This window comes from Nicotiana tomentosiformis, chromosome 2 (assembly GCF_000390325.3).
Source record: "Nicotiana tomentosiformis chromosome 2, ASM39032v3, whole genome shotgun sequence".
Lineage (NCBI taxonomy): Eukaryota > Viridiplantae > Streptophyta > Magnoliopsida > Solanales > Solanaceae > Nicotiana > Nicotiana tomentosiformis.
In genome coordinates this window covers 110,801,931-110,814,191 of record NC_090813.1, presented here as the reverse complement: position 1 = coordinate 110,814,191, position 12,261 = coordinate 110,801,931, and the positions used below count along the sequence as shown (strand labels likewise).

At 36.7% G+C, this 12,261-nt stretch overlaps 2 protein-coding genes across 2 annotated transcripts; one reads left to right on the top strand and one right to left on the bottom strand.

Annotated features, from left to right (window-relative positions):
- The first annotated feature begins 2,333 nt into the window (after nt 1–2,333).
- Nucleotides 2,334–6,194, top strand: LOC104108913 (metal transporter Nramp3.1-like). Its single transcript, XM_009618066.4, has 4 exons — nt 2,334–3,030; nt 3,598–3,734; nt 3,852–4,504; nt 5,514–6,194. The coding sequence occupies exons 1-4, from the start codon at nt 2,495–2,497 to the stop codon at nt 5,727–5,729; spliced, it is 1,542 nt and encodes a 513-aa protein (XP_009616361.1). The 5' UTR covers nt 2,334–2,494; the 3' UTR covers nt 5,730–6,194.
- Nucleotides 6,195–8,232: 2,038 nt separating this feature from the next.
- On the bottom strand, nt 8,233–10,347 carry LOC104108912 (lysine-rich arabinogalactan protein 18). Its single transcript, XM_009618065.4, has 2 exons — nt 9,634–10,347; nt 8,233–8,599 (listed from the first exon to the last, which is right to left on the bottom strand). The coding sequence occupies exons 1-2, from the start codon at nt 10,243–10,245 to the stop codon at nt 8,525–8,527; spliced, it is 687 nt and encodes a 228-aa protein (XP_009616360.1). The 5' UTR covers nt 10,246–10,347; the 3' UTR covers nt 8,233–8,524.
- Between the last annotated feature and the right edge of the window lie 1,914 nt (nt 10,348–12,261).

Here is a 12,261-nt window from a genome sequence, read left to right as displayed (position 1 = left end):
GCGCGTGGGGTCTTCTTTTGTTTTTTAAGGCTCCGCGTTATCACGATTGCGACCGTAATTGTTCTTGGGCCGGTCACTTAAGAATTCCCTGAGATGGCCATTTTTCAGTAATATCGCCACCTCTTCACGCAGATGTCGGTACTCCCCAGTCCGTTGGCCATTAGTCATGTGGTATTCGCACCACAAATTAGGGTCCCTCTAGCTGGGATCAAACCTTATCGGCTTTGGAAATCGTACTTCTTTAATGTTCCTCATAGCCGATACCAACTTTACTACACTGACGTTGAAGTTGTATTTTGATAGCCCGAGATAGGAAGGATCTCGAGAACATGACGTTTCTTTGTCCTGCAATGATTTGGTACTCCGACCGCGATCAGTTCTTTTGTCAGTAACGAACCTATCTGCCGACCGGAAACCTCTACCGCTTCCTTCGGCCGGTTCGTAGGGAAAAACTGGCCCCTCGAAGATCGTCAATCTGTGGCCAAATCATCTTTTGATTTTTCTTTATTCTGCTCCCGACCTTTAGCCGACGCCGGGAAGCCAATCTAATCATCTTGAATCCTTATCTAGGACTTATACCTGTTGTGAACATCCGCCTAACTCGTCGCTTGGAACTCAAGCAAGCTTTCCTTCAATTTTCGGGTAGCATCAGAACTTTTTGGATTCAAACCCTTGGTGAATGCTTCAGCCGCCCATTTATGAAGAACAACCGGGAGCAACATTTTTTCCTTTTGGAACCGGGTGACGAATTCCCGTAGCAAGTTAGTAGCAACTCGGACTCTCCTTATGCGATTCTAAATATGTCGGCCTTTCGGGCCTGCACCTTTCTGGCCCAGCATGGGCCTTAATAAAAGAATCCGCGAGCATCTCAAAGGAATCTATGGAATGCTCGGGAAGAAGCGAATACCACGTCAAGGCTCCCCTCGTGAGTGTCTCCTCGAATTTCTTCAGCAAAACAGATTCAGTCTCGTGGGGAGCTAAAATCATTCCCCTTCACCACCGTTGCATAGGTGATAATATGTTTATGAAAGTCTGAAGTCCCTCAAGATTGTGTGTATTGTTAACACCATTATTTGCCATTTTCTGTAATTTGGATCAACTTAATTACACGATTTTTTAGGCCCCACGATGGGCGCCAAACTATTTGCCCGTAAAATGGTACAATTGAATTTATACGTACTTTCTAGACAAGTGAATTAATTCGATCCTGAAATAATAAAAGAATTGAATAAATATGCAATATTTAGCCTTAATATGAAAATGAAATAGCAGAAACGGTAGTTCTAGGAGCAGGGCTTCCGGGTACAACATCGATGAAATCAAAAAGCGAGAGGATGAAGTTGTATAAAGCTTTTAATATATTATAGCGTAAGTATGCTAGAAAATCCGTCCCTTTTACAATGATAACGGAATTCATTATTTATAGTTGCATCTAGGGAATAAGGTCCTAGGATCATGTCCTTCTTTAATATGAGGGCTATTAAAGAATGTGTAACGGCAGGCATGAATGATAAATTTTTTGTAACGGCCAATGTACTAAATGCTGTAGAATATTCTTCATTAAATGCTATAGTGACAGACATTTATTGCATATTTATGATCATCATTCTTTTTCGGTAATAAATGAAACAGTTGTCTTCGGATTTAGCTATCCTCTGCCTTCGGCTTCACGTGTAACTCTCTTATACAATTACTTAACATACCATATTTTACCCTATACATATAGATTCATAAAAAATATAAAACACAGAAAAACTTTACTGCATTTGCACCAAAAAAGTAATGGGAAGGATCAAAGTATTTAATTTTTTGTGTTAATTTGGAATATCCGTTATTTATTTTTCAAAGAAAAAATTCAAATATTCAAAATTACAGTAAAATAAATATAAAACCTTCAAAATAATTATCGTCCAAGAGATAGGAAAAAGTGAAAAACAATTTAGTCTTAGTTTCACAATGTCAGACTCTCCCTGTTCTTCCCCTCATCACTAAATAAGAAAAAGTCAATCGATCTCTTATGCTTCTATCTCAAATTAAGAAAAATTTCAATTATATCTATTTTAAGCGGACTTATTTCATTCAAATAACCAGAAAAAAGATTTTCCAAAACTAGGGGTTGTATCCTTTACCGCTTACTAAACTAAGAAGACATTGATAAATCCAAGATTATAAATATAACATCGATAAATAAACATAATTCCAATTATAGTTGCTATACTTTTGGCTTTACATTGTATTTTATTTTTTAGCTAAATTCATACTCATTTCAAAGTGGAAAAAAGGAAAAACAAAATAAAAGGAGAAAGGAAATTGGCGTGCAAATAGAAAGCGGTAGCGTAATGGTAGTTTTCAAAGAATCATTCGTCTTATCGTCTGAAAAGAAAAACCAGAAAAAGATCCAAAGCCTCCACTATAAAACAACATCACTTCGCACAAACCGAACTCACCTGTACCTTTTAACCGCTAATATCCTCTTTACAGATTTCTCTTCTAAATGCCTCCACACGATGGCGAACAGCAACAATTGCTAGCCAACCGATTACTCGATTCCAACGAGGAAGAAACAGCGTATGACTACTCCGACAAAGTTCATATCATCGGAGTCGACGAACACGACGGTGAAGATTTCACCGAAGCTCCTCCTTTTTCTTGGAAAAAGCTATGGCTTTTTACTGGGCCGGGTTTTTTAATGAGCATAGCGTTTTTGGATCCGGGAAACCTTGAAGGAGATCTTCAGGCGGGTGCAATCGCTGGGTACTCTCTGTTATGGCTACTCTTTTGGGCTACGGCTATTGGGCTACTTGTTCAGCTTTTATCGGCTCGTTTGGGAGTGGCCACCTCTAGACATTTGGCTGAGTTGTGTAGGGATGAATATCCTACATGGGCTAGGTTGCTTTTATGGATCATGGCTGAATTGGCTTTAATTGGGGCTGATATTCAAGAGGTTATTGGCAGTGCTATTGCTATAAAGATTTTGAGTCGAGGATTCTTGCCTCTCTGGTCTGGTGTTGTCATTACCGCTCTTGATTGGTATCTTCTTTTTCCCTCTCGTCTCCCTTTTAGAAATTGGAGCTATATTTTATTATGAATTACATTGTTTTGGACATTTGAAAGCTTTGATCTTTAACTTCATAACTGCCTTTAGTTATAACATACTGTTAATACAAGAATAATTCTTCTCAGCTTCTGTTTAACATATTTTTCTGTTACTTCTCGCGGCTACTTGTTTATTCCTAAATATATTTATTGGAGAAGCAGGTGAAGAAGGATAAGAAATGGTTATACTTTTGCCAGGTCAAATAATAAAATAGTGATACATAAGAAGCTTCAACCCTTCACAACACCACTATACGAGTATAGTATTCTCAATTAATTTTTGTAATGGTCCGTGAAATGGATAAAGAGGATACATATCGACGATGCAATTAGCTTGGATTGAAATATAGTTAAATGGTTGACTTTTTTTAATTATCGTCTTCATCCAGGATTAATTCTATGTTAAACTGACTTGGGAAGCATGTGTCATTCCTCCACGACTGAATAATTGCCTATTGAGCTCAAGACCCGCCTTTATGATTCAACCCTTTTTTTATGCAGCTTTATATTCTTATTTCTTGAGAACTATGGTGTGCGAAAGCTGGAAGCACTCTTTGCCGTCCTTATTGCAGTTATGGCAGTCTCATTTGCATGGATGTTTGGAGAAACAAAACCTAATGGAGTTGAACTTCTTGTTGGTGAGAAAATTCATCACAAAGAATAACTGTAAAATTAAGATCTGCCACTTTTAACTGTCTAAATGATAAATCAGTTGTTTGCATGGCCTTAACATCTCCTGATCAATTGTCCTGCAGGTATTGTGGTTCCAAAACTGAGCTCCAAGACAATAAAGCAGGCAGTGGGAATTGTAGGGTGTGTTATCATGCCTCACAATGTGTTTCTACATTCTGCTCTAGTGCAGTCCAGAGAGATTGACCACCATAGGGTTGGAAGAGTTCGAGAAGCACTCAAATACTACTCCATAGAGTCGACAGCTGCTTTGGCAATTTCATTCATTATCAATCTGTTTGTCACAACAGTGTTCGCAAAGTCATTTTATGGTAGTGAAATAGCCAATAGCATTGGCCTAGAAAATGCAGGTCAATATCTTCAGGAAAAGTATGGCGGAGGAGTGTTCCCCATCCTTTATATCTGGGCTATTGGATTGTTGGCTGCTGGACAGAGTAGCACTATAACTGGCACTTATGCTGGGCAATTTATTATGGGAGGTTTTCTGCACATGAGGTTGAAAAAATGGCAGAGAGCGTTAATAACAAGAAGTTGTGCTATCATCCCAACTCTGATCGTTGCTCTTGCTTTTGACACCTCTGAGAAGTCATTAGATGTTCTCAACGAGTGGCTTAATGTTCTTCAGTCTGTTCAAATCCCTTTTGCCCTGATCCCCCTTCTTTGTCTTGTATCCAAAGAAGAAATCATGGGTGTTTTCAAAATTGGCTCTACTCTAAAGGTATGTTCTTATCTTCAAAAGTTTTGCTCCAGTGAACTGCTTTCACGAGCCAGCATTAGATCTATTTCTTATTCTTTTCGTCTTTAATTTGGAGTTTATCCACAAAATGAGAAATATCATTTCATAAAAAGTCATCATTTTTACGACAGGTGGGGATCAATAACTTATATAATTGTTTTTGAGGGATATTCTTAAAAGATAAGGAGTGTTATTTATTAAGCTTTAGTGTTAAATGGGATTGTAATCTAGATGCAGGGACAAGGATTGAAATTAGAGATAAGCCTTTTTTCCCACTCTCCCATTCTCATTTAAAAGGATGCAGTTCTCTCACAGTTTATATGAAATCCAAAATACTCTTTGACCTTGACTAATCTGCTGGTACATTTTGTTGATTGTGTGGCCTTCTTCTTTCTGTTATTTGTGTGTACTGCCTTTTCGCTAACTTTATAGTGTATCAGCAAAGTGTAGTACGACGTGGTATTTGTCTGATTCACATCATTTTGGATTTTTACTTGTCCGGGAAGAAGAAATCTCCTGCATTTTATCCTGTCTTGACCTCTTGATTCTATTGAACGAATAAATTCAAAGAAATTGCTATAGGCATAGTTATGCAGATTGGCAGCCCTTGCCTATTCATTTTATCAGCTTTCAGAATAAGAGATAAAATATTAATCTATGCCTGGGGCATATGATACTCTCACATGTTTCATTAGACATAGTTCGTCAGGGGTTCAAAAAAGAAAAAAGTTAAAAAATTAAAAGAGACTGTAGCTAGTGGGAATAGGTTTTGAACCCCTGACCACTAAGTTATGCTTTTGGGAAATGCCAAGGGGATTCAAAACTAAATATATAGAGGTAAAAAACAGATTTTGCCTTATATATACAGTGTAATTTTTCGGCAAAGGGGATTCGAGTGACCCCCCTTCCACCCCCCTAAATCCGCCCCGGATTCTAGCATGCTTGATGGTTCTCATACTGCTTACATCTTATTTCTTCTGTTTCTGTTTAGGTGATATCATGGCTTGTGGCTGCGCTGGTGATACTGATTAATGGCTATCTTTTGATGGACTCCTTATCTTCTGCAGTCAGTGGGGTGTTGTTTACATCTGTTGTATTTGCATTTACGGGTGGATACGTTGCTTTTATTGTATACCTCATTTTACGGGGAATTACCTTCCCCAATTGGTTTGTAAAAAACAAGAGTATCACCAGCATAGAGAATTGATAATGTTATTAGCAGAAAGCTGAGATCACGTTGTTTGTGCCCTTTTAGTCTGAGCTTCAATATTAGGTTCTACTAGGTGTGAGGAGCAATTGGATATATCTGTATCATTGATCAATGGTTACATTTTACCTTCTAACAAGGAAAATCAATAGCACATTTTAGTACGTCTCGGCTTAGACTACTATGTTGTGTGTGTTGGAGTTCATCAGCGGAGCGTCCTGTAATTACATTTCATGCTTTAGTGGATTTGGTCACTGATGAATAAAGATGAGGAAACTTTGGTCAATGACGCAAAAAGAGAAGGGTAACAAAAAACATGTGGAGTAAATGAATTGCTGGAGAGGCTTAGTTTGCAATTGGGCTGTTAAATTTACCTACAAAATTGTATTCATTTGTGAGGCAACTTAGCTTGTTTATAAATGATGCACAACAAAACTTAGTGAAAAAGAGAATTATCTTTGTGTAGTTTGTTATGTATATTTCTCTTTCAACATTTTTACGCATTTTAATTTCTTGACTGTTTGATTTGAGGGCCAGATGTTTGGGAAGCTTTCCCTTCATCGAGACTGAAAACGGATCACAAGAACTCTCATTCTTTGCACCTGTCTTTCTTCTCATTTCTTCAGTCTGGAAAAGTAGGAATTAAATCTTTATTTGAACGGAATTAGAAGAGAAGAAAGGATAAGAATAGTGGGAAGCAAAAAGAATGCAATGAAAAATTTCTTATTCTTTACATTTCCCCAAGTTCCTGCTTGGATGAGAACCACATGTCATGGTTAAGAATTAAAGGTTGAGATCTGATTAACCAAAATCAAGGCCCTAACCATGGTTAATATTTAACTTATTGACAAATATTTCCATATCACTGTTTCCATAGTTGTTTTTTTTTCCACGTTTCTGAACTTCCATAATTTCATTTTTTTGCTCCTTCTTGTTTTATTGTGTTATTAGGGATATGTAGTTTTTATTTATTTTGAGTTAATCTTTAATTGGTTTATTGCAGTGTTTTCCTTTTTCCTTAGTATGTTCAGCCCTTATTATATTATCCTTGTTCTTGTTACTATACTTTCGTCGTAATTTACTTAATAAGAATATTGGTGGCTAAGATAATCTTAGTTTTCTTGCCGTTCTAAAGGGTTATTACAATAGCTCAACTGAGCATTATCAATTGTTGGTATAATATATAAATTAGCATAATTAAAAGGCACCTAGTTATAAAAAATATTTAAAGTATCATTCCTGTTTATATTTATGAATGATTCTGTAGCTAGAAATAGAATTGTGGGCTTACCCAAAATTTTAAGAGCAATTTATGCAAAATATTCGTTGAGCTTAAATTAATTATCCTTTTCTACCCATTTAAAAATTAGTTACAATATATACCTACCTAATTAAAACTAATTACCCAACCTACCTACCCATCCCACTTTTGTTACCCATTTGGCTTAACATATCTTGATTTGGCTTGGTTTGAATTGAATTGGCTTGACTTGACTTTGTTTGGCTTGACATGAATTGGCTTGGCTTGGTTTTAGTAGCTTAGTACTTTATTTGGTTGGAAGGGTTGGGCATTAAAAAAAATGGGTAGAGGGAAACTATATGGGTAGGGGACGGTAAATAATTTGTGGTGGGTGGGTATTTGCAAAAGATCCCCAATTTTTAAAGCAAATATATTGAATATCTGTTTTCTAACCATGATTAGGACCTTGTTTTTGTTTAATTAAATCTGAGCCATTAATTTTAAACTATGTCATATATTTTCCATCTAAGTAGGAACGTGGAGAAATAAAGAGAATAAAAATGGAGAGGAGTTAAAGAGAAATCCCTTGGTAGATTTCTCGGTTGAAATCCAACTAGCAAGCTATGTTATTACATAGTCCAAGCCCCTTAAATCCTTGCTCTCCATGTTAGTGGTGCTGTTCTTTGATTTTTTGTTATTTCAGTCATTTGACTTCTTTATTGTTCACTGTTCTCTTTTACAGAACGTGTAAAGAGAAAGAATTGGTGACTTGAAGAGTAATTTAATGTATATAAGAAAGACTTTTGCATGAAGTGTACCGACTGATATCCTTACCTACACCGAATGTAAAGGGTTTTTGTTTGAAGCCTTATATTTCCCGTCACCTACATGATAAAGTTGATGATACGTACAAGAGACGTTTCTAGTTAAACGATTATTAAGATTTTATTAGTTAAGTAATCAACAAGTTACTTTTCTTTGTTCCTTAAACTGATTAAAATTACAATGACTCGGAGATAATTTAAAAATTGCTTTGACTCGTTCACAAATTTACGCGTTGTCACTAGTTAACTACACTCGAGTGACTGAGAATCTGAAATAATTACTAACTACTAGGGTTAACTACTATTTCTACTTCAATGATCAAATTTGACATATGGAAAACCGTAATGTTAGGACTTGGCAACGGTTAATTAACGCAGAATCATGTTCAAGTTGAACAGTCCATTAATAACGCAGAGGTAAATGATGAGATCAGAAATAGGCAAATAAACAAATGAAATTTATAAAATAGAAGAAAGTGGGAGGTAAAGAAGAGCGTCCAAAAGGAGTAAAAGTAGTGAAGACATAGTACAATCTCTACCCTTACACTCCACGAAAGAATATAAAAAAGGAGCCAATGTGGCCAAATCTATAAAAGGATCCAAATGAGGACCCCGTGACCATAAAGCACCAGAACTAACAAAAGGATAAATTATATGTCAACATCAAAATGATAAAATACTGGACAAAATATGTTTCAGAAAAAGAAAAAAAATAAACAGAGCCACGATCCTTAGAACAAGAACCAGCTCATCACAGCCCATCCAGCTACCAAGCTTCCAAGCATCTTCAATTTCTCTGCTCCGCTCTGCATTAGATCCATAATATATTAGATTAATATTTAATTTATCTTTAATAATTGAAGAACCAGATCCAAAACATATATTTATTCCTGTAAACGGTAACAATTTTTAGAAATGGAGAAACTTTAATTAATAAAGTCAGTATATCAATTATCAAATGAGTATTATATTATCCTTTTTAATAATGCAAATGCAGATCAGGAAGATTAAAGTAACATGGCACAGGTTTCGTGTGCATGTGCATTTAAAAGACTTAACCACTGCTGCCTCGTGCTTAGCGACCAATGAGTGTGCTTTCTCGAAACTATTACTGTTTGGTCAGAACACTACAATTAAAGAAGATCAGAAGAATCTTTGGCTGTCTCCGTGCAGTGAGCTAATTAATAAGCTAATAACTATATGCATTATTAACAATATTCCACCGACACCATATGCTATTGTGCGTCTCGGTGCCCAATACGCGAATTAATAGACACACAGTTAATGAGAATGTCAATGTGCAAGTGTGTTAAGTGTAAATGTTCCCTAATGGACCAATATGTGCCCAATCCCGATAGATCACCTAAAAATCAACTACATCTACTAGTTTAGTGAAGAACGAAAACCATATGTATTTAAAGATGAATTCTCCTACCTGTTAAATTCTATACATATTACAATACTAGTGTAAGTCCTATTCACAGAGGACTATCTATGTTAATAAGGGTAACGGGCACCAATAAAGTTCTCGGTAAAAATTTGGCTTTAAAAAATAGTAATATATTAGTATACAAGTCAAATTTTAATTGAATGCAAATTTACGCCCGCTATTCTCTAAATCCTCGGTCCGCGCAAGTAAGCATATGGGTCTCATATTATATAACGAAAGACGCCCCGAATTACGAGAATGCAGATAAGCTAATACTAGAAAAATGAATAAGTTGATTGAATATATTACTAGATCTGGAAGAACATTAGCGATCGAGCGTATCTTAATTAGACTGTAAAAGAAGATAAATTAAACTACTAAAAAGAAAGATATTTTAATGAGATTATGTACCTCATCGTTGAGAGATGGACTGGGAGAGTCGGAATCCATGCTAGGTCCAGGAGCTTCAGTAGGAGGTGCAGGTGGGCTCATCATATCAGGAGAAGGTGCTGGTGAAGATGCATGTTTCTTCCCCTTCTTCTTGCCCTTACCCTTGCTCTTGCTAGGAGCAGGAGCTGGTACTGTCTCTGAAGCAGCAGGTGCTGAAACTGGAACTGGAGCAGGTGGAGCAGAAGCAGCTGGTGGTGTCGCTGCCACCGGAGCTGGTGCTGGTGGAGATTGTACTGGTGTAACCGCTGGTGGTGGTGAACTCACAGGCACTGCAGCTGGTGGAGAACTAGCTGGTGTTTTAGCTGGTGGTGCTGATACAGGTGGAGTAACAACAGGGGTAGTAGGAGCAGTGGCTGGTGCAGCTGCTGGAGGAGTAGAAACAGCTGTGGGTGGAGCTGAGGCAGGTGCAGTAGCAGGAGCAGGAGTTTTAGGCTTTGTGGGAGCAGCAGCTGGTGGTGTAGAAGCCTTAGCACCAACTGGTGCTTTGGCTGGTGCAGCCGCAGGTGTCTGACCTGTGACACTGGCCACTACAATGCACAAAAATGACACTAAAAATACAATCTTCCTATCCATTGCTTCAAATAATCAAGAATCAAGAATCTGTAGAATAGAAGAGATGGTAAATGGAAGAGGGGAGAGAGTGTGATTTGTGGCTAAAGAGAGTGAAGTTAAGTGCATATAAGTAGGCAAGTTAAGATGTAGAACAAGGCATAACGGCTAGAGAAGGGTGGACATCTGGGTGGGGCCATGCAAAAACAAACAAAATAGGGAAGGCTACTATTGTGTGGCAATTAAACAGGCTGGATTAGGGCCCAATTGGCCATGTGATTAGGTAATGGGCCTCACCACGTCAGGTGTTTTGGGTTACGCGGAGTGTAGGTGATTATTGTAGCTGGAACTTTTGATTTGGTGTCTTCGATGGAGGGCAAAGCACACAGCTGGAACATGGTTAGCTGTGGGACCATTTGAATCACAAGCAAATCAACACCGTCCGCGTTGGCTTTGAGGCGATGATTGTGGAGGAGGATTACAGGAAAAATGCCTTACTTTAGCTGGACTCTCATTCCACCGACGAGGTAGGACCCTTGCGGTGGAGCAACTTTGCTACAATTCTTTATCCCCGTATAATAACACTTCACCATAAAAATTAAATTTTTTCGAAAATAATTTTTATGTTATGTTATAATATATGTTTTCTATAATACTACTTTGCTATGACATCCAAAAATATTCGAAACAACAGAGCTGTTGTAAAGAGGTTTGACTGTTTAATAATTTCTTTTTTTTCCTGGTTATTTAATAGTCTTGGGAGTAACTTTCTTTTACAAAATCTTTTTGAAAACGAAACAAAATTTTTGTAGTTAGCGATTAGTCATATTTTTTTGTTAAAATTTATCTATAAAACTTCACAATTTATCGAACAGTTTTTGTTGAGATATTTTGTAGGATCATTATTTTCAATTCAAATTGTAAGTAGGGGATAGAAAATCATTTTATCATCCAAGCCACTTAAGAAAATATACGTACTTAACCAGGAGTGTCCGTATTCTCGACGTCATGATGGGGTAACGGTAGTATTTCCAAAAAATTGCAAAATATGATATTTTTTAGAGTGATCTTTAATTTTTGAATCTAGTTTCTTCTGTCGACAGAACTTCAAGGTCAAAAGTTAAATATGTTATTAATTGGACAAGCGAGTCGCTACATTTATTAAACATGAAATTCTACTAATGGAACAACTACCGATAAAAATTCAAAATCATCCACTTTGAGGGCTATTTGTATATTTCACCCTAGTATTTCAGATTGCTGGTTATGGGTCCATGACAATTCGTTTGTTCCCTTTTTTGCTTGGCATATACTACTGCACAACAAAAATTTAATTTTACAGTTGGCCTGGCCAAACGCTTTGAATTGATTACATTGGAATTGAGCAAAAGATAGCTAAAGACAAAGAAGGAAATAAATTATAAATAGACAACTCAACCAATTGTAAAAGAATTGGATACAAAAGTGGGAAAAAAGATAAACAGAAATATGAGGAATATTTTTATTTGTAGAATGGAATAGTAGGTGTGTATAAATGATGATTGACATTATGGGGTTCCAAGAAAGAAATTCCAAATGGCATACGCGTGAATCCTATATGGTTGCTGTAAGAACCACAGTTGTGTCCTTCATTTACTTAGATCCATTTCCAAGATTGGCAGAAGGATAGTGACCATTGTCCAACTCTGTTAATCTTTTTACAGAGGAAAAAAGAAGAATTAAGCACGGCGTTTTGTATGAAAAAGGCTATACTGTGTTTTTAGATTTAATCAGACAGAGCCCCATCTCGTTTTTCTAGCCGTTATAGGGAAGAGAATTAAATTGATAGACGTATAAGTAGACACTCACGGACACGGATACAGCTCATAAGCATCAAGTACATTTTAACCTTGTATTTAAAATTTGAAGCATAAACATAAACATGAAAATTCAATAACATTTTAACAAATACTATATTTAAACTCATAATTTTAGAAATACAATAAATTAGGTGCAAAGAACATTCAAGGTCGAATGCCTTTGGCCTCATCCGACCTTTAC

Bases quoted from the DNA above. Each gene is read 5' to 3' on its own strand.
- LOC104108913 (XM_009618066.4), top strand. From the start codon at position 2,495: ATGCCTCCACACGATGGCGAACAGCAACAATTGCTAGCCAACCGATTA. The intron at 3,031-3,597 runs GTATCTTCTTTT...TTTTTTATGCAG, and splicing joins GTCATTACCGCTCTTGATTG to CTTTATATTCTTATTTCTTG. The intron at 4,505-5,513 runs GTATGTTCTTAT...GTTTCTGTTTAG, and splicing joins AAATTGGCTCTACTCTAAAG to GTGATATCATGGCTTGTGGC.
- LOC104108912 (XM_009618065.4), bottom strand. From the start codon at position 10,245: ATGGATAGGAAGATTGTATTTTTAGTGTCATTTTTGTGCATTGTAGTG. The intron at 8,600-9,633 runs GTACATAATCTC...GATCTAATGCAG, and splicing joins GTCCATCTCTCAACGATGAG to AGCGGAGCAGAGAAATTGAA.